The sequence below is a fragment of the Nicotiana tomentosiformis genome, chromosome 1 (assembly GCF_000390325.3).
Source record: "Nicotiana tomentosiformis chromosome 1, ASM39032v3, whole genome shotgun sequence".
NCBI lineage: Eukaryota > Viridiplantae > Streptophyta > Magnoliopsida > Solanales > Solanaceae > Nicotiana > Nicotiana tomentosiformis.
The window spans coordinates 4,333,637-4,354,850 of record NC_090812.1 but is presented as its reverse complement, the minus strand read 5'-3'; the positions used below and the strand labels follow the sequence as shown (position 1 = coordinate 4,354,850).

Sequence of the window (21,214 nt, the reverse complement as noted above, 5' to 3'; positions counted from 1 at the left end):
AATTCGTGTCTTAAAACAATTTAAGATGTTTAAATAATTAGGCAAATAATTAATTTGATAAAGTATAGTCACTCATCACCTTGCCTATACATCATTACATATGAAATTTACATAGCAAATAATTCAAGGGTTCTATTCCCTCAAGTCAAGGTTAACCATGACACTTACCTCGCTTTGTAACTTAATTCAAAAATCCAATAAACCTTTGCCTCGCGAATTCGTGTCCGAAATCCTCAAATCTAGTCATAAACAATTCAATATACTCAATATAAATCGTAGGAATTAATTTCATATGAATTTACTATTTTTCGGATTAAAATCCGAAATTTATCTAAAAAATCATCAGTGGGACCCATGTCTCGAAATCCGGCGAAACTTACAAAATCCGATAACCCATTCAATTACGAGTCCAACCATACCAGTTTCACTCAAATCCAACTCCGAATCCACACTGAAATCCCAAAAAATCGTTTCTATGAGATTTCTAAAACATTTCCAAATTTCAATCTCAAAACACTAATTAAATGGTGAAAACAAATGATGGATTCGGGTAATCTTGAGTTAAGAACACTTACCCCCGATGTTTTCTCTGAATATCTCTCAAAAATCGCCTCTCCCCAAGTTCAAATTTGTCAAAAATGGAAAATGGGACGAAATCCCCTGCTTTATAACTTACAGTTCTGTCCACGCTGCCCTCGACCCTCGATCCTCGGCCTCGACCCTCGGCCCTCGATCCTCGGACTCGATCATGGCCCTCGATCATGACCTCGATCCTCGGCCTTCGGTCCTCGGCCTTCGATTTCTGCCCCCGAATTTCCAGCAGAATAAAAATTGCAGCAGCTGTTTAAGTCCAACTTTTGATCCGTTAACCATCCGAAACTCACCCGAGGCTCTCGGGACCTCAACCAAATACACCAACAAGTTCTAAAACATCATACGAACTTATTTGAAACCTCAAATCACATCAAACAACGCTAAAATCACAAATCACACCCCAATTCAAGCTTAATGAAACTTAAGAATTTCCAACTTCTACATTCGATGTCGAAACCTATCAAATCAAGTATGATTGACCTCAAATTTTGCACACAAGTCATAAATGACATAACGGAGCTATGAAATTTTTTAGAACTGGATTCCGACCCCAATATTAATAAAAGTCAATTTGTGATTAAACTTTGAAATCTTTAAGCCTTTAGGCTTCTAGTTTTCGCCAACTGGCGATAATTTAAGCTAGGGACCTCCAAATTAAATTTCGGGCAAGCTCAAGTCCCAAATCACGATACAGACCTACTGGAACTGTTAAAATACTGATCCGAGCCCGTTTGTTCAAAATATTGACCAAAGTCAACTCGATTGAGTTTTAAGGCTCTATTTCACGTTTTAATCAATTTTTCATATGAAAACTTTTCGGAAAATTATACGGACTGCACACGCAAGTCGAGGAATGATAAATAGTGTTTTTCAAGATCTTAGAACACATAATTAATTATTCAATTTAAAAATAACCTTTTGGGTCATCACATATATAAAATTAGCTCTAATTTTGACTTTCATGCTAGAATAATTCTTTTTTTTTTCTCTCTTTCTATTCTATTGCTTGAAATCAAGAATATTCAAAAGTATTTCATTTAGGGGTAGATGTAGAGGATTTCGCTATGAATTTACGTGAACTCAATAATTATTTATAAATATTTGATAATAAACTTAATTATTATTACAATAATATTAATAGTTAGAGATCGTTGTATTGTTGGAGGACAAAATTATTATTCAGAAGGGCAGACATATTGGGACAGAACGAGACACTTGTTAAATTGTGGGAGGAAAAAGACAAAAAAAGGGAGAGGAAAAAAAGAAGTAAATTAGAACTTCGTTTCACGGAACAAACTGTGAATCTGTGTTCAAACACAACTGTCAGTGTCCCTAGGTTGTGGTAGGTGGCGGCCACCAGGTAAACATTTGAGAGTTTATTTGTACCTTTGTTGCCCAAATATCTTGTCCCATATCTTTATTTGCTTTAAAGTTTCTTGCTTTTTTGTGTTCCAGAATCTGTTTTCTTCATTCAAAAATGCTCACTTTAAATCTTCTTCCATCCACTAATGTCACTCTCTCCAAATCCCTCCCCAAGTACTCTTTTGATCCAAATCTGGTAAGCAGAAACCAAAAGCTGAGAGATTTGTGCTCTCCTGCTCTCCCTTTCACCAAACCCTCTGGTTCTAGAAATGGCCACCCTTTTACGTGTTCTGCAAATCCCAGTTCTCAGATCTCTCAATCAAGATTGGATTTTTCCAAAATCTTGAGACACCCATTTGGATTTTCTTCAAGAAATAAAACTCAGATACTTGAAGCAGCCTCTGGAACCCCAGAAGAAGTGAGCCCAGATGGGGAGATTGAAGCTTCAAAGCCTAAAGTGAATATGAAACTGGCTCTCATTTTTGGTCTGTGGTACTTTCAGAACATTGTGTTTAACATATATAACAAGAAGGTATTGAACATCTTTCCTTATCCATGGCTTCTTGCTTCTTTCCAGCTATTTTGTGGTTCTGTTTGGATGTTAATTCTGTGGTCTTTTAAGCTGCAACCTTGTCCAAAGATAAACAAATCATTCATCATTGCCCTTCTTGGACCTGCCTTGTTTCACACTATAGGCCATATCTCAGCTTGTGTTTCATTTTCTAAAGTGGCTGTTTCTTTCACTCATGTTATTAAGTCTGCAGAACCTGTTTTCTCTGTTGTGTTTTCGTCATTTCTTGGTGATACATATCCTCTAGCAGTCTGGCTTTCAATTCTTCCTATTGTCTTTGGTTGCTCTTTGGCTGCTGTTACTGAAGTGTCCTTCAATATTGGGGGCTTGTCCGGTGCTATGATCAGTAATGTCGGGTTTGTTCTTCGCAACATTTATTCGAAAAGGAGCTTACAGAATTTTAAGGAAGTGGATGGCTTGAACCTGTATGGTTGGATAAGTATAATATCATTGTTTTATCTATTTCCAGTAGCAGTGTTTGTGGAAGGTTCCCAATGGGTCACAGGTTATCACAAAGCTCTTGCAACTATAGGAAAACCTTCTACATTTTATATATGGGTTCTCTTATCCGGAATTTTCTACCATCTATATAACCAATCTTCTTACCAAGCGCTGGATGATATTAGTCCCCTGACGTTTTCGGTGGGTAATACAATGAAGAGAGTGGTGGTGATTGTCGCCACTGTGTTGGTATTCAGGAATCCAGTCAGGCCTCTAAATGCACTTGGCTCCGCTATTGCCATATTTGGAACTTTCTTGTACTCACAGGCAACGGCTAAAAAACCAAAGAAAGAGGCAGTGGAAAAGAAGGAATAGGAAGACGGTTGTTTCTGTAGGACTCAGGCACTTTTGATCGATGGATATTGATTTTTCTTACTTCAAAAAAGAAACTTTATCAATTCCAGGATTTCCTGTCTGATGTATGCCTCCTTTTCACTGTATTGCCTTTTTGTTTCCATGGTTTATCTAGTGGCTTATACTTGAGTCTATCTCTCTGAAACTTCGGCGATGATGTTCCAAATCGATTTTGATTGAGTTTAGGTGGATACCTTGCTGTTCTATCAAACTTATCCAGCTTACATGTTTCCAATTATTATTGTAGGCTCAGTTCTGCAGAAATGAACACATATAAGACATTACTAATGTCAAAAGGACATAATGCATGCTTGAATTTGTGTAATTTTAGGTTACAGCTAGTCTTATTGGGTTCCTTATTTGTTGAAACAGTATGCATGCGGATGCCTCTACCTCCCCGGCACCCCAACTAAATCGTGTAGAACCGACTTATTTGTGAATGGATTCGTGAATATTATATCAAAGTTAGCAACTTAGCATATTAATTTTGTGTATGAGTGTGTTTGTGTGTGTTTTATTTGAGTAGTCATAGTCTCATAGATGTATAGATGTTTATGTTTCTATTACAAGGTCATTGTATATTATGTGACATAGAAAAATGATGTGATTATTGTACCTAAGATGGTGCTATGTTGCTTTAGCAATATAAACAATGAAAGAGATATTTCTCTGAGGATGGATGTTATAATGTCAGTGATAAGCTTATCTACAATGAATTAAAAACAAAGGTTATTTAGTAATAGCAAGTGCTATGATCTATATAAATTCGCATTTGATTTGTATTGCATAATTGCTTGCTCTTGTCAGAATTAAGTACAAATGACTTTACTGTTGTGACATCTCAACCATTTAGTTATTGCTTTCAATGATTCTTGAACTCCTCCTCTGCTGTGAAAAATATGCACCTTAAGCCTGTAGCTCCTTTTGAAACATACTTCTGTCCCATGATTGACATGAACATTTAGCAGATTTCAAATCTCTAAGTGCAGCGCTTTCAAGTGGCTGGTATTCGTCAAACTTATTATATTGTGCTATTGCCTTCTTCTTTTTTCACCTTTTGGTAGTAGGCATTTTGTGACATGATTTCTTTAACCTCCAACATAACTTGATATCTTTGAACCAAAAATGATGTCATTTGATTTGTCAAGAAAGTATACGATATAGTCGGAGATACTTTGCGACAATGAGAAAGAGGAAGGAGTTATATCTCTCTTCTCTAGCTACCTGAGAGATAGGCTGGTAGGAAAGAAGTGGGAAAAGCAGTTCTTCTGAACATCAAATAACCAGCCCTATATTTAACAATTATCACATTTATGAGAATTATGGTCTAAAATTTGTCAGCCTCTAATACTTATCAAAAAATGTCATTTTACTTCCTGTAGTATCAGATAGCTCTGGAATGAATAATTGTCTTTCATTAAGTGCAAGCAGTTGCTTGGTGATTTTAACAAAGATAGTGTTTTGTAAGCCAGTAACTGATGCCTGCTGTAGATCCAGTCTTTAGCTTGGTTGACTATGGTTACTGAAAGGAATGGTACTATGGTTGAGGTTAATTGTGATGCAGAGTTTATGAATATTTCACTACCTTGATTAAGTGCTCCAAGAAAAAATATTTGACTATAGTGGTCTTAAGCTAATATTCCTGAGTCAATGTTTAGTGCCTCTGAAGATCACTACTAAGGGGTTGTTTGGTATGATGGATTAGCAAAAATAGTCCTTGTATCAAAAGTTAGTACCGCCTTATCCCTTGTTTGGTTACTAATCATGGGATAAATTATCCCATGATTAAAAATAACACCAGAACAACTTATACATGCCAGAGGGTGGAATAGTAATCACAGGATAAGTTACCCCGGATAAAACAGTAAAATTGACAATTTCAGGATTAATACAACATACCAAACAATCAATAAAATATAATACTAGGATAACTAATCCAAGCATAACTTGTCTTCAAACCAAATGACTCCCGAGTGCAGGGGCGGATCCAGTGAATTAGATATGGGTTCCCGTGAACTCAGTAACTTTTGTCTAGATCCGGTATTTGTATTAAAAAATTTATTAGATATATAAGAATATTTAGCTTGGAACCCAGTCCGGTAATCCAGTTATGATTGTATATTAACTTAAAGGAACCCATAAACTTAAAATTCTGGATCCAGTACTAAACATATTATGAGGAGTCACATTTGATGTTTGGCATTTTCCTCTTAAAGATCCAGAACGAGAAATTTCTGGAGTTTACCTCTCTTACCTAGACAATGTGTTGGATCAGCGCAAAGTTAAAAGCAAAATGCTAACTTGGTCCAAAAGGTGTTACAGTCGGTCAACGAGCGGAGTAAATTGCATTGGTTCTTCAGTTTTTGCACAAGTAGCTATACAGATTGTGCGCATAGAAAGTTAAGCTCAGACATTGGCCTATTGATCTAGCGTTAAAATGATTACATGGGTGTTATGGGTAGGTTTGAAACGGTTTTGAAATATTTAAGTTCATATTTTGGATTTTCACGGGTTAAAGTTATATTCTATTAACCAAACTTGTAATCGTGATTATATTTCAGATAAGCAAAAAAGAAAAAAATAAAAGAGAGCAAACTAAATCAAAACGTTAATGATGTTTTTTTCTAAAACTAGGTTCACGTTCTTTGCTTGGAAAGGAAAGTAAAAAAAATTATTAGATATAATATAATATTATGAGAAGCTATGTGTATACGGTCGAAATAGATTTCAGCCTTCGTATGATCGATCGACTTCGAAACATAATCGATCGAAGCAAGACTTCGAGACGGGTTCTGAAGATGGTACAAACGAGCTTCGAGCCCGAGGGGCCGATATCCTTATCGAGCCCGAATCCAAATCGAGCTATGATGCAAAGTGAAGTTATCGAGCTCATGATCCAGAGGCCGACCAACATCGATCTCGAATCAATTCAAGGGTCCAAGTCAGAATCGAGCTCAAGCCAAGATCGAGAGCTCGAGTCAAGACCTAAAACTCAAGTCAATATCGAGCTCATAGACAAGAGTCATTGCAATCCCACTAGAGGAGAGAATCTCGGCAGGAATTGTGAAAAAGTTGATTTATCATGGGTCTGCCACTATGTATTTTTAATTATATCTAAAGTAAGATCCCTCTACTATAAAATGGATGGTTATCATTTCGGTAGAGGGAGGTTTTTATGCTTATATTGTAATCCAAATACCATATTCTCCCATAGTGAAGAGTTGTTCTTTCAAGTGTTTTAAATTGATTCCATTTGTTTAGTCCTAAATTTCATCTTCTTTGCAATCTTATCTATTTAGCATTCTTTGCGATCCATATTGGGTATTTCTATTTATCTCTACGATTTGTATTGAGTTGCACCACGTATCCTTAGAACTACATACAAATTCAACTCTATCCATTTTTTGGGTAAACAGTTTGGTGCCCACCGTGGGGCTAAGGATAGCAGTGGTTATTTGATACGAATCTGAAAAAATACGCCATTGTGTTTTGCGCTTGTTTCCGGAAAAATCTTGAATTTCGAAGTAGCTACGACTGACCACCAATCAAATGGCTTCACCAATCGACAACGAAGCCGGTCTTCAGGACGAAAACAACAACTTGACACCCAGTATCGAAAGACCACTTGTAAACGCCGTTGGAGCTCGAATCGGAGCACCAATAGATATCAATTCACATGTAGCCATTAAAGCGAACCTACATGCTGAACCCGAGAATAGCATCCATGGTGGTACTCGATCTGCAGCTCGAGATACCCATAACGTCGAGGAAAACGGTGTTAGCTTGCGTATGATTTTCGAAATGTTGCAAGCCCAACAGGCAGCAATAGCTCAGTTGCAGAGCCAAACCCAGCTACAAAGCAGGCCGAAGCCCAATCCACCTCGAGAAATCACCCACAGAATGGAGCCAGCTATAGTGAAGTCAAATGAGCAATAATCGGGGACTACTCCCGAAATTGCTAAATTGCTCGAGGAACTCACAAAGCGAGTCGAAGCCAACGATAAAAAAGTAGAAACTTATAACTCTAGGGTCGATCAGATCCCGGGAGCTCCACCAATGATAAAAGGGTTGGATTCGAAAAAATTCGTGCAAAAACCTTTTCCCTCGAGCGCAGCCCCGAAACCAATCCCCAAAAAATTCCGTATCCCCGAAATCCCAAATATAACGGAACGACCGATCCCAACAAGCACGTCACTTCTTACACCTGTGCCATCAAGGGCAATGATTTAGAAGACGGTGAAATCGAATCCGTGTTGTTAAAAAAATTTGGAGAGACCCTCTCGAAGGGGGCAATGATTTGGTATCACAACCTACTACCAAATTCCATCGACTCATTTGCCATGTTAGCAGATTCTTTTGTGAAAGCACATGCCGGCGCCATAAAAGTTGCAACAAGGAAATCGGACCTCTTCAAGGTAAGACAAAAGGATAACGAGATGCTGAGGGAGTTCGTATCTCGTTTTCAAATGGAACGAATGGACTTGCCACCAGTCACGGACGATTGGGCTGTTCAGGCTTTCACTCAAGGTTTGAACGAATGAAGTTCGACGGCTTCATGGCGGTTAAAGCATAACCTAATCGAATACCCAGCCATCACGTGGGCCGACGTGCACAATCAGTACTAATAAAAAATTAGGGTCGAAGATGATCAATTGGGGTCTGAACCCGTTGTTCGAAGGGATACTAATTGAGAACGAGGTCCGATCGAGGATCGATACCAACCGTACAACGGAAGCCACAAAGTTAGTGAATCGAGACATAACATCGGGCAGAATAACAAAAGAAGTGATTGAGGTCAAGGGTCCCGGGGGCTGATGAACAGAAGTAGGTTCGATAGGCCTGCCAGATCTAAGGAAGCACCTCGGTTATCGGAATATAACTTCAGCATTGATACATCCGCCATCGTTTCGGCCATCGGACACATTAAAGACACTAAATGGCCTCGACCTATGCAGACCGATCCTGCTCAGAGGAATCCCAATCAAATGTGCGAATATCATGGCACCCATGGCCACAAGACGGAAGATTGTAGGCAACTAAGAGAGGAAGTAGCCCGGTTATTCAACAAAGGGCACCTTCGAGAATATTTGAGCGATAGGGCGAGGAACCATTTTAAAAATAGGGATTTCGGCAAGCAAAACGAACAAGAAGAACCACAGCACATCATTCATATGATCATCGGCGTCGCCGATACCCCTCAGGGACCAGTGCTTAAACGCACTAAGACATCGATTGTGAGAGAAAAGTGATCTCGAACTCAAGAATACACACCCATAGGAACTTTGTCCTTCAACGATGAAGATGAAGAAGGATTCATACAACCTCATAACGATGCACTGGTAATATCTGTACTCATGAATAAAACTAAAGTTAAGCGTGTGTTGATTGATCCAGGTAGCTCGGCCAATATCATCAGATTGAAGGTCGTAGAACAGCTCGGCCTGCAGGACCAGATCGTACCAGCAAACCTGGTTCTAAATGGATTCAATATGGCATGTGAAACCACCAAAGGCAAGATAATTCTACCAATAAACGTGGCCGGAACCATCTAGGAGACGAAGTTCCACGTGATCAAAGGCGACATGAGATACAACGCCCTTTTCGGAAGGCCATGGATCCACAACATGAGAGCTGTACCTTCGACCCTACACCAGGTCCTCAAATTCCCAACATCGAGAGGAGTCAAAACAATGTAGGGAGAACAACCAGCCGCGAGAAAAATGTTCACCGTCGAGGAAGCGAAACCAATATCCTCTCCTTCGCCAATAAAGACATCGGGCTCAGAAGGGGAGCGAGATACCAAATAGCAATCACAAACATCGGCTTTGACCCAACCAGATAACCAGAAGATCGAAGAAGATGATGATCAGAGGATCCCTCGATCCTTCGTGATTTCCGATGACTCTGACACCACCAAATCAATGATTGAGGAACTGGAGCAAGTCACACTAATCGAGCACTGGCCCGAACGGAAGGTATACCTGGGAATGGGGTTGAGCCCCGAACTCAGGAAAAAACTTATTCAATTCCTTATCAATAACAATGATTGCTTTGCCTGGTCCCATTTAGATATAACAGGGATCCCACCGGACATAACGATGCATCGGCTAAGCTTGGACCCTAGGTTCAGACCGATGAAGCAAAAGAGGAGACCCCCGTCCAAGGTAAAGCACGCATTCATAAAGGACGAGGTAACCAAACTTCTCAAGATAGGGTCCATTCGGGAGGTGCAATATCCCGAATGGTTAGCCAATGTAGTTGTAGTGCCTAAAAAGGGAACAAACTTAGAATGTGTGTGGATTATAAGGATTTGAACAAAGCATGCCCCAAAGATTCCTTTCTGCTGCCCAACATCGATCGCATGATCGATGCCACGGCCGGCCACGAGATCCTCACTTTTCTCGATGCCTATTCAGGGTATAATCAAATCCAGATGAACCCGGAGGACCAGGAAAAGACTTCATTTGTCACCAAATATGGAACATACTGTTATAATGTGATGCCCTTCGGGCTAAAATATGCAGGGGCTACTTACCAACGCCTAGTAAATAAAATATTCGAAGAACAAATAGGTAAATCAATGGAAGTTTATATTGATGACATGCTAGTTAAGTCCCTGCGCGTAGAGGACCATTTGACCCATTTGCAGGAAACGTTCGATATTTTGAGGAAATACAACATGAAGCTCAACCCCGAAAAATGTGCTTTTGGGGTCGGTTCGGGCAAGTTCCTCGACTTCATGGTGTCAAATCGGGGAATCATGATTAACCCCGATAAAATCAAGGCCATCGAAGACATCACCATCGTGGACAGCATGAAAGCTGTACAGAGGCTAACGGGACGGATTGCAGCCTTAGGCCGATTCATTTCGAGATCATTAGATCGAAGTCACAAATTTTTCTCTCTACTAAAAAAGAAGAACGATTTTGCTTGGACCCCAGAATGCCAACAGGCATTAGAGGAACTAAAACGATATCAATCGAGTCCACTGCTACTTCATACTCCAAAAACAGACGAAAAACTTTGCTTGTACTTGGCAGTATCGGAAATCGCAGTAAGCGGTGTCCTAGTTCGAGAAGAGCAATGTACGTAATTTCCTGTTTATTATATAAGTCGGACCTTAGGAGAAGCAGAAACTAGGTATCCGCACCTAGAAAAATTGGCACTTGCAGTGATAAGCGCCTCTAGAAAGTTAAGACCGTACTTTCAATGTCACCCCATATGCGTATTAACCACTTAACCGCTTCGTAATATTTTGCACAGGCCCAAACTATCAGGCCGATTGGCCAAATGGGCCGTCGAACTTAGTGGGTACGATATCAAATATCAACACCGTACGGCCATCAAGTCTCAAATTTTAGCAGACTTCATGGCCGATTTCACGCCAACCCTCGTACCCGAAGTCGAAAAAGAACTCATGTTAAAATCGGGTACTTCATCGGGGGTATGGACCCTTTTTACGGATGGGGCTTCGAAAGCGAAGGGGTCCGGGCTAGGCATAGTTTTAAAGCCACCCACGGGTAACACTATTAGGCAATCTATTAAAACTACCAGGTTGACTAACAACGAGGCCGAGTATGAGGCCATGATTGCAGGTCTCGAGCTAGCTAAAAACTTGGGAGCAGAAGTCATTGAAGCTAAGTGTGACTCTTTGCTGATAGTAAGTCAAGTAAACAAAACCTTCAAAGTTTGAGAAGATAGAATGCAAAGGTATTTTGACAAACTACATGTCACTTTGCACGATTTCAAACAATGGACTTTACAGCATGTTCCACGAGAGCAAAACAGTAAGGCTGATGTACTTGCGAATTTGGGATCATCGGTCGATGAAGGTGACTTGAGCTCGGAGACTGTCGTTCAACTCTCGAGATCCGTGATCGAAGAAGGTCATGCCGAGATAAATTCTACGAGTTTAACCTGGGATAGGAGAAATAAGTATATTGAATACTTAAAGAACGGAAGGCTCCCATCGGACCCTAAAGATTTAAGGGCCCTACGGACTAAAGCTGCTCGGTTCACGTTGGCTTCAGATAGAACGCTATACCGAAGGACATTCGATGGACCATTGGCAGTATGTTTAGGTCCAGGAGATACCGATTACATCCTACGTGAGGTACACGAGGGCACTTGTGGGAATCACTCCAGTGCCGATCCGTTAGTCCGAAAAATAATCAGGGCAGGGTATTATTGGATCGATATGGGCAAAGATGCGAAGGAATTTGTTCGAAAATATGACAAATGTCAAAGGTTTGCACCAATGATCCATCAACCCGGAGAGCAACTTCACTCAGTCCTATCCCCATGGCCATTCATGAAATGGAGAATAGATATCGTAGGCCCTCTGCCATCGACCCCAGGTAAAGCTAAATTTATTTTATTTATGACTGACTATTTCTCTAAATGGGTTGAAGCACATGCGTTCGAGAAAGTAAGAGAGAGAGAGTTTATATACTTTATCTGGGATCATATCGTATGTCGATTCGGGATACCTGCCGAAATAGTGTGTGACAATGGGAAACAATTTATTGGCAGCAAAGTGACGAAATTCTTCGAAGATCACAAAATAAGAAGGATATTATCAACACAGTATCACCCCAGTGGGAACGGACAGGCCGAATTAACGAACAAAACTATCATTCAAAACCTGAAGAAGAGGCTGAACGACGCTAAAGGAAAATGGAGAGAAATCCTACCCGAAGTCCTTTGGGCATATCGAACAACGTCAAAATCTAGTACGGAGGCAACCCTATTCTCCTTAGTAGATGGGTCCGAAGCCTTGATACCAGTCAAAGTCGATGAACCCAGTGCCAGATTTTGATACACAACAGAAGAATCAAATAACGAGGCTATGAACACTACCCTCGAATTATTGGACGAAAAACGAGAAGCTGCTCTCGTCCAATTGGCCGCCCAAAAGAAACGAATCGAAAGATACTACAATTGAAGAACCAAGCTCCGCCATTTTAAGCCCGGGGAGTTAGTGCTAAGGAAAGTCACCCTCAATACCCGAAATTCAAACGAAGGAAAACTAGGACCAAACTGGGAAGGACCATATCAGGTTCTCGAGAGCATCGAAAAGGGATCATACAAGCTCGGTATTATAAACGGCAAACAACTATCAAGCAATTGGAATGTATCACATCTAAAATGATACTACTGTTAAGGTACGACCCTCTCATATTCATTTACATTTCAAAACTAACCCCTGCAGAAGTCCGGTCAGGAGCTAAGATGGATCCTTCAATACGAAGCCTTAGGTCTGAAAGCACGCATTGCACTCTTTTTTCCTTAGACCAGTTTTATCCCAAATGGGTTTTTCGGCAAGGTTTTTAATGAGGAAACCAATGATCGTGCTATACTTGGAAACAACACGACAGTATCCGAGGCCTCTTTGCAATCGACCTCGAATACTGGGGGGCATTAGCCCTTAAATATATCAAGTTCTGATGCAAGAAAGTTATTTCACAACAACAGGGTTCTAATAGGAAAATGTTGTAAGAGCCAAATGGTCAAACGAACCATGCTCATGTAGTTGGCCAAGCCCTGACGCAAAACATGAACACATGTATAATGACTTGCAAAGAAAGTTCTCCTCTTTTCTGATATCTTATATCCAAGAAAAATTCCTCTATTTGTAAGCAAAATTAGGATAAATCTCCGATTTCGAGTTCGAATCATTCACTCGAATACTAAGCCTACGGGCTACTTTTATTTCGAGTTCGAGCAAGTATTCACTCGACCATTACGCCTACGGGCTACATTATTTCGAGTTCGAATCATTCACTCGACTACTAAGCCTACAAGCTACTTTTATTTCGAGTTCGAGCAAACACTCACTCGACCATTACACCTACAGGCTACATTATTTCGAGTTCGAATCATTCACTCGACTACTAAGCCTACGAGCTACCTTTATTTCGAGTTCGAGCAAGCACTCACTCGACCATTACGCCTACGGGCTACATTATTTCAAGTTCAAATCATTCACTCTACTACTAAGCCTACGGGCTACTTTTATATCAAGTTCGAGCAAGCACTCACTCGACCATTACGCCTACGGGCTACATTATTTCGAGTTCGAATTATTCACTCGACTAATAAGCCTACGAGCTACTTTTATTTTGAGTTCGAGCAAGAACTCACTCGACCATTACGCCTACGAACTACATTATTTCGAGTTCGAATCATTCACTTGACTACTAAGCCTACGGGATACTTTATTTTCGAGTACGAGCAAGCACTCACTCGACCATTACGCCTACGGGCTACAATATTTCGAGTTCGAATCATTCACTAAACTACTAAACCTACGGGCTACTTTTATTTCGAGTTTGAGCAAGCACTCATTTGACCATTACGCCTATGGGCTACATTATTTTGAGTTTGAATCATTCACTCTACTAAGTCTACGTGCTACTTTTATTTCGAGTTCGAAGCACTCACTCGATCATACGGGCTACCTTATTTCAAGTTTAAAGTTGCTTAAATCCTTGTGAAAATATTCATAAGGTGTGGATAAAGTCTTCACAAGATAGGAAACAAAACAGGAGCAAGTCGGCAAAAAAAGGGGATATTTTTATATACAAAATTGTTTACATGATTGATTGCAACGTAAAAAATTAAGGACTAAGCTTCCTGGTCATCCCCAGGAACAGTCTCTTCTCTATTGGGCTCCCCCCGTTCTCGGAACCGCTCTTACCCCCGTCATCATCATCATTGTCATCATCATCGTCATCGGAAACCAAGGCTTCCGCATCAGCTACGAGTTCTTTGTCCCTTTTTATTTCTTCGGTGAGGTCGAAACCTCGAGCATGGATCTCCTCGAGGGTCTCCCTCCGAGATCGGCACTTAGCAAGTTTAGCGACCCAATGTGCTCGAGTATCAGTGGTCTCGGCTGCCTCTCTTGCTTGGACCTGGGCAGCTTCAGCATCGGCCCGATAGATGGCCACAAGTGCATCCGCATCGGCCTTTGCCTTCTCGGCGTCAGATTCGACCTTGGCAAGTACAGAGGCCAATAGAGCCTCGAGCTCCTCTATCCTTCTTGCTTGGACCGAGCCTTTCTCCTTCATTTTTTGAAGTTGGTTTTCAACCGATGACAATTGGGCTTGAGCAGTTTCTTTCTCTGCAGCAAAGCTGTCCATTCCTTATTTCCACTTCAAAGACTCTGCTCTTATCACATCGACTCTTCACAGAGTTTTCCGATCATCTCGATTTTTTGCTGCAGCTATGAGACCGAAATATTAGCCATCATTCCGGTATCAAGCCCATAGGCTTTTAAAAGCATTATTACCTGCTCAGAGAAATCGATCTGATCTTGGTGAGCCCTGGCCAACTCAGCTCAGAGGTCTTTTATTTCCTCTCCCTTTTGGCCCAAAAGGAGCTTTAAGGAGTTCCTCTTCTCCGTAACCCGTTGAAGCTCGGCCTCATATCGACGCAGCTCGGTTCGGGACCGAGAACATGATTCTCAATGAACTGCCGCAACCTACAAAGAAAGAAGAAATGAATTCAGAAAAGAAAAGCAAACTTAAAGGTAACGCCATATGATTTTTGGCCTACCTGATTCAAGGCCTGCTGTACTCCGTGAAAAAGATCTGATGCATCACTTGTATCGGTAGTGTCTTCAACGCCAATGAACATGTCACGAAAATGGTCCTTTCCATCATGAGGCCTATCTAATTCGAGGGCCCCCAAAGATTGGGCCTCCCGAATTGCCCCTGCGGAAAAAACAGGGAAGGTGGGCGAGCCTTCGATTGCTACTTCCCCAAATGAGTCAACTGGGCATTCTCTCCGGTTCGACAAGATTTGGGAAGAGTCCCTTCAGACATATCCCCCATCCGTCGGCTTGGATGGGAAACATCGTCGATTTCCAGCAACTCGGGGACTTTGCCCGAACCTCTCTTCGATATATCCTATATTCGAGGCGGAGCCTTATGAACCACCATCGATCCAGCTGCCTGTGGAACGTCGGTGGTCTTCTTTGTTCGGGTCCCCAGAGCAGACCCATTGTTCTATTCTTCTTCTTCTTCTTCTTCTTCTTCTTCTTCTTCTTCTTCTTCTTCTTCTTCTTCATCCCTCAGACGCAGAACTGATTCTACGGTCAAAGGAATGACATTCTTGTTTGGCTTACGAGTCGTCCTCTTCTTCGGTTTTTGATCTTCGAGGGCGGAGGCTCTTTTCCTCTTATTATCTTTCACCGGCTTTGGGACAGAGGCCGAAGCCTCTTTCTTGGTAGACGAGGGCCTCAAAACCGCATCCTTTCCCACACCTGCATGCAAAAAGTTTTACTGAAGTATGCGAAAGGCATCTTATTCGAATTACCAAAGGATATGAGAGAAGTGCTCACCGTGATTTTTGGCCTCCCATCGGCCCTTTGACAAGTCGCACCATGATCGCTCGGCATATGAGGAGGTCGAAACTAGATCACGTACCCAATTCTTGAGATCGGGCACTGCGCCGGGCATCCAGGGAACCGCTGCATCACAAAAAGGGAATATTGGTGAAAAAAGAAATGAAAGAACAACATAATAGGAGATAACAACAGAATTACACTTACGCTTCATGTTCCACTCCTCGGGGAAAGGCATTTTTTCGGTTGGGATCAAGTCCGAAGTCCTCACTCGAACGAACCGGCCCATCCAGCCTCGATCCTTATCATTGTCTAGACTCGAGAATAGAGCCTTGGTAGCTCGACGTTGGAGTTTTATTAACCCTCCTCGAAAAAGACAAGGAAGGTATAATCAGACAAGATGATCGAGTGTGAAAGGCATCCCCTCGATTTTACTTACAAAATATCGGATCAAAATAAAGATCCGCCAAAAGAAAGGATGTATCTGGCCTAGGGTTATTAGGTATTTACGACAAAAATCTATGATAACAGGGTCGAGGGGACCCAATGTGAAAGGGTAAGTATACACTCTTAAAAACCCTCTCACGTGAGTAGTAATGTCCTCTTCGGGAGATGGCACTACCACCTCTTTGTTCTCCCAGTTACAATCCTTTTTTATCTGCTCGATGTGCTCCCGGGTTATCGAACAAATATATCTCGATACGGGCTCACATCGGCCAGGAACCAGCAAACCTTTATCGAGTTTGAAATTAGAGGTAAGAACACACGTCGCTGGAATGCACTCCTCAGGACGAGGATCCACCGGTGTTTTATCGGCGGCGGATTGGGAAGAAAAAGCTTTTTTCATTTTGGGGGAAGGTTTTGGATGTCTTCACCATTTTGGATTTAAAGAAGGTGACGAAGATTTGGTAATTTGGAAGAAGAATTTTGCAAAAGAAACCATTTATTTGTGAATGAACTCAGAGAATACAAAAAAGAAATAGGGAAATTTGAAAGATTGGAGTTGCAAAAGTACTAAATGATAAAAGAAAGGGATATTTATAGGTTCAAGCAATGGCGGTTCAGTTTTAGCGGTGGCCGACCACCGTCTGACATGCATTAAATACCTTGAAAAACTAAATCGACAGGACAGCTATCACGTGCGTCATGGTCGAGCCCAATATAAACGTCAGCTTGTAATCCGATCGAGCCGTTAAAGAATCATATCGTTTCTCACCATATTCTTCCTGAGAAACGAGGGGACTATCTGTATACGGTCAAAATAGATTTCGGCCTTCGTATGATCGATCGACTTCGAAACATAATCAATCGAAGCGAGACTTCGAGACAGGTTCTGAAGATGGTACAAACAAGCTTCGAGCCCGAGGGGCCGATATCCTTATCGAGCCCGAATCCAAATCAAGCTATGATGCAAAGTGAAGTTATCGAGCTCATGATCTAGAGGCCGACCAACATCGATCTCGAATCAATTCAAGGGTCCAAGTCAGAATCGATCTCAAGCCAAGATCGAGAGCTTGAGTCAAGACCAAAAACTCAAGTCAATATCGAGCTCATAGACAAGAGCCGTTGCAATCCTACTAGAGGAGAGAATCTCGGCAGGAATTATGAAAAAGCTTATTTATCATGGGTCTGCCACTATGTATTTTTAATTATATCTAAAGTAAGATCCCTCTACTATAAAAGGGATGGTTATCATTTCGGTAGAGGGAGGTTTTTATGCTTATATTGTAATCCAAATAGCATATTCTCCCAGAGTGAAGAGTTGTTCTTTCAAGCGTCTTAAATTGATTCCATTTGTTTAGTCCTAAATTTTATCTTCTTTGCAATCTTATCTATTTAGCATTCTTTGCGATCCATATTGGGTATTTCTATTTATCTCTACGATTTGTATTGAGTTGCACCACGTATCCTTAGAACTACGTACAAATTCAACTCTATCCGTTTTTTGGGTAAACACTTTGTCATGAATGACTAATTTAAAACGAATTTGTATCCATTCGACAAATTAAATTTAGGATAACAAATATCACTAGCCATTTTACAAAATATTATATTAACCTTGAAAATTTTCCTAAAATACGTTTTGTTGTGAATGATAGAAATACGTACAAAATAGCTCGAATTGCAACCATTTCTATTAAAATTTACGTTTAAGACACTAATTTTATCAAGCACTAGTTTATATTTTTAGCTTGCCTTATTATGTAATTTTGTACATAACAATGTATTTCAGTACGATATTAGCTATTTCGATATTTTATTTGAAGAATTATTCATAGTAAAAGTTGTTATATCGAATACCATACCAAATATAGAAATATTAAAACCAAAATACTAAAAGTTTTGGTTTCCATCAATAATTTGATTTTTGTTAAAATATGGACATCCCTAACACTGATTATTGTCTAAAACATTGTGGGAAGTCGTGTAAATCTTTGCCTCTACTAAGGCTACACAAGGAGGTTGGTGGAACAGTATAGGGAGAAGAAGGGGGGACTTGCATATAGTGTTCGTAGATCTGGAGAAAGCATACGACAAAGTCCCCAAAAGGTTTTATTGAGATGCTTGGAGGCAAGAGGTGTCCTTGTCGCATACATTAGGGTGATTAAGGATATGTATAATGGAGCTAAGACCAAAGTTAGAGCGTTAGGAGTGGGCTCGTGATACTTTCCGATCATTATGGGGTTACACCATGGATAAGCTATTAGCTCATTCTTATTTGCCTTGGCGATAGATGTATTGATGCGACATATTCAAGGATAGGTGCCATGGTGCATGTTATTTGCAGATGATATAGTGTTGATTGACGAGACGCGAGGTGGGGTTAACGTTAGGCTGGAGGTTTGGAGGCAGACTCTGAAATCTAAAGGGTTCAAGTTGAGCAGGACTAAAACAGAGTATGTAGAGTGCAAGTTCAGTGGTGTAACTCATAAGGATGAGGGGAGGTGAGGCTTGATTCTCAAGTCATCCCAAAGTGGGGTAGTTCCAAGTACCTTGGGTCGATAATCCAAGATGACGGGGAGATTGATAAGAATGTCACACACCGTATTGGAGTAGGATGGATGAAATTGAGGCTTGCCTCCAGTGTCTTGTGTGATAAGAAGGTACCACCAAGACTTATAGGTAAGTTATATATAGTGGTGGTTAGACCGACTATGTTACATGCGGCAAAGTGTAGATAGTTAAAGAACTCTCATGTCTGGAAGTTGAAAATAACGGAAATGAGGATGTGAAAATGGATATATGGACATACTTGTATAGGGTAAAATATGCTGACACGTGATCGTCCAAAAAAGGGACACGTGAAACCCAAGACGGGGGATGGTCAAAGACCGAATGTAACTATTCTGTTTGTCACCAAAAAGAATAACGCTCACAAAGATGTGATAAATGCTCTTCGCCCGGTAGCATTTAATAGAGAATATTCCATGGCATTAAGAGAGATTACCCATTATAGAGAATTTGGCATTTATGTTCACCGGTACATCTTCATCAATCACCCTAATAATTGACATTAAAGAAGGACACGATTCTAGGACCTCCTACCCTAGACATAACTATAAATAGTGAACTCAGTTATCATTGTAAAGGGACACGAATTTTCTCGCAAACATATGCTACATTCTATACAAAGTTTAATACAATCTTATCTTCCTGCTTTTTGGATTTCGTTGTTGTTGTGCCCGGAAACCCCGTTCCCGGAACTGTTGCTTATGCTGTTTTGTCTACATCCTAAGGCTAAGTATGGCATAATTCTTTGATTATTTTATTATTTCAAGATCAAATTAATTTACTTGTCTAGAAATCACGTATAAATACAATTGTACCGTTTTACGGGTAAACAGTAAGGCTAAGTATTACATAATTCTTTGGTTATTTTATTAATAGGGCGTGCCCGAAAGACTCGTTCCCACTGCCAAACATCGATCAAATGATTGACGGGCATGAGTTAATGAGTTTCCTCGATGCTTATTCCGGGTATAATAAAATTAGGATGAACCTTGAGGATCAGGAAAAGACTACATTTATAATGAATTTCGATATATATTGCTGCAATGTGATGCCCTTTGGGACTTATCAACAGCTCGTGAACAGGATGTTTGAAAATCAAATAGGAAAAATGTATAGGGTAAAATATGCTATGACACGTGGCTGTCCAAAAAAGGGACATGTGGAACCCAAGATGGGAGGATGGTCAAAGACCGAAGGCAACTGTTTCGTTTGTCACCGGAAAGAATAACACTCATAAAGATGTGATAAATGCTCTTCGCCCGGTAGCATTTAATAGAGAATATTCCATGGCATTAAGAGCGATTAACTGTTACAGAGACTTTGGCATTTATGTTCACCGTTACATCTTCATCAATGATCCTCATAATTGACATTAAAGAAGCGCACGAGCCTAGGACCTCCTTCCCTAGACATAGCTGTAAATAGTGAGCTCAGTTATCATTCTAAAGGGACACGAATTTTCTGGCAAACTTACGCTACATTCTATACAAAGCTTAATACAATCTTATCTTCTTGCTTTTTGGATTTCATTGTTGTTGTGCCCGAAAATCCCGTTCCTGGAATTGTTGCTTCTGCTATTTCATCTACATCCTAAGACTTTGCATAATTCTTTGATTATTTTATTATTTCAGGATCAAATTAATTCAGTTGTCTAGAAACCACAAATAAATTGAACTATACCGTTTTACGGGTAAATAGTTTGGCGCCCACCGTGGGGCCTAGACAGTCGTGCAATTAAATTGATCCTTACCTTTTTTACTAACGTATTTTGATTATTTTGTCTTAGGAAAAATCATAAGAAATGGCAGATAACAGTGTTAACAGCACGCACAACGCCGAGATTTGAGGGGATCAACCTCATTTCGAGGACTCAATCAGTGACACCCACAATGAGGGGAATGGCGCCACACTGGTGCATGACATGCAATATCCTCAACATGTTCAGAAGACAACTCCCGATGATGCTGATGAGAAATATGTCATTGACGCGGTAAGGGTCTTGTAAGAGCAACAAGCGATCATTCTAGGCCACCCCACGCGACAGGATAAGGTTATGACAGAGTTGAAGCAGGCGCTGTCGGGAGCTTCGAATAATGCAAATAGACGAGATCTGATTCCTGCTGGGGCTCCCACGAATCAAACAACGCAGCGAGTCGACAACAACAGTCCTAGGGGTGAAATTTGCTCTGATGGGGCAGGGGGAGCGGATCCGACCTTAATAACGAGAATGAACCTTTCAAGAATGAAATTTAACGATTTATGAGGGAAGTGAACGCCTGCATGGACCAGATCCCGGGCACGCCACCAGTGCTGAAAGGTCCGGACTCAAAAACGTATACTCAATTTCCATACAAGCTAAGTGCGACACCAGAGTTAATCCCTAAGCGGTTCAAAATGCCTGAAGTGCCAAAGTATGACGAAACTATAGACCCCCAGGAGCATATTACCACCTAAAAAATGACGGTGAATGGAAA

The 21,214-nt window shown here is 40.8% G+C and overlaps 1 protein-coding gene across 1 annotated transcript; it reads left to right on the top strand.

The window, feature by feature from the left end:
- Positions 1-1,826: 1,826 nt before the first annotated feature.
- Positions 1,827-3,516, top strand: LOC104120365 (xylulose 5-phosphate/phosphate translocator, chloroplastic). Its single transcript, XM_033652603.2, has 2 exons — positions 1,827-1,954; positions 2,050-3,516. Exon 2 carries the CDS (start codon positions 2,072-2,074, stop codon positions 3,341-3,343), a length of 1,272 nt encoding a protein of 423 aa, XP_033508494.1. The 5' UTR covers positions 1,827-1,954; positions 2,050-2,071; the 3' UTR covers positions 3,344-3,516.
- The last annotated feature ends 17,698 nt before the right edge of the window (positions 3,517-21,214 follow it).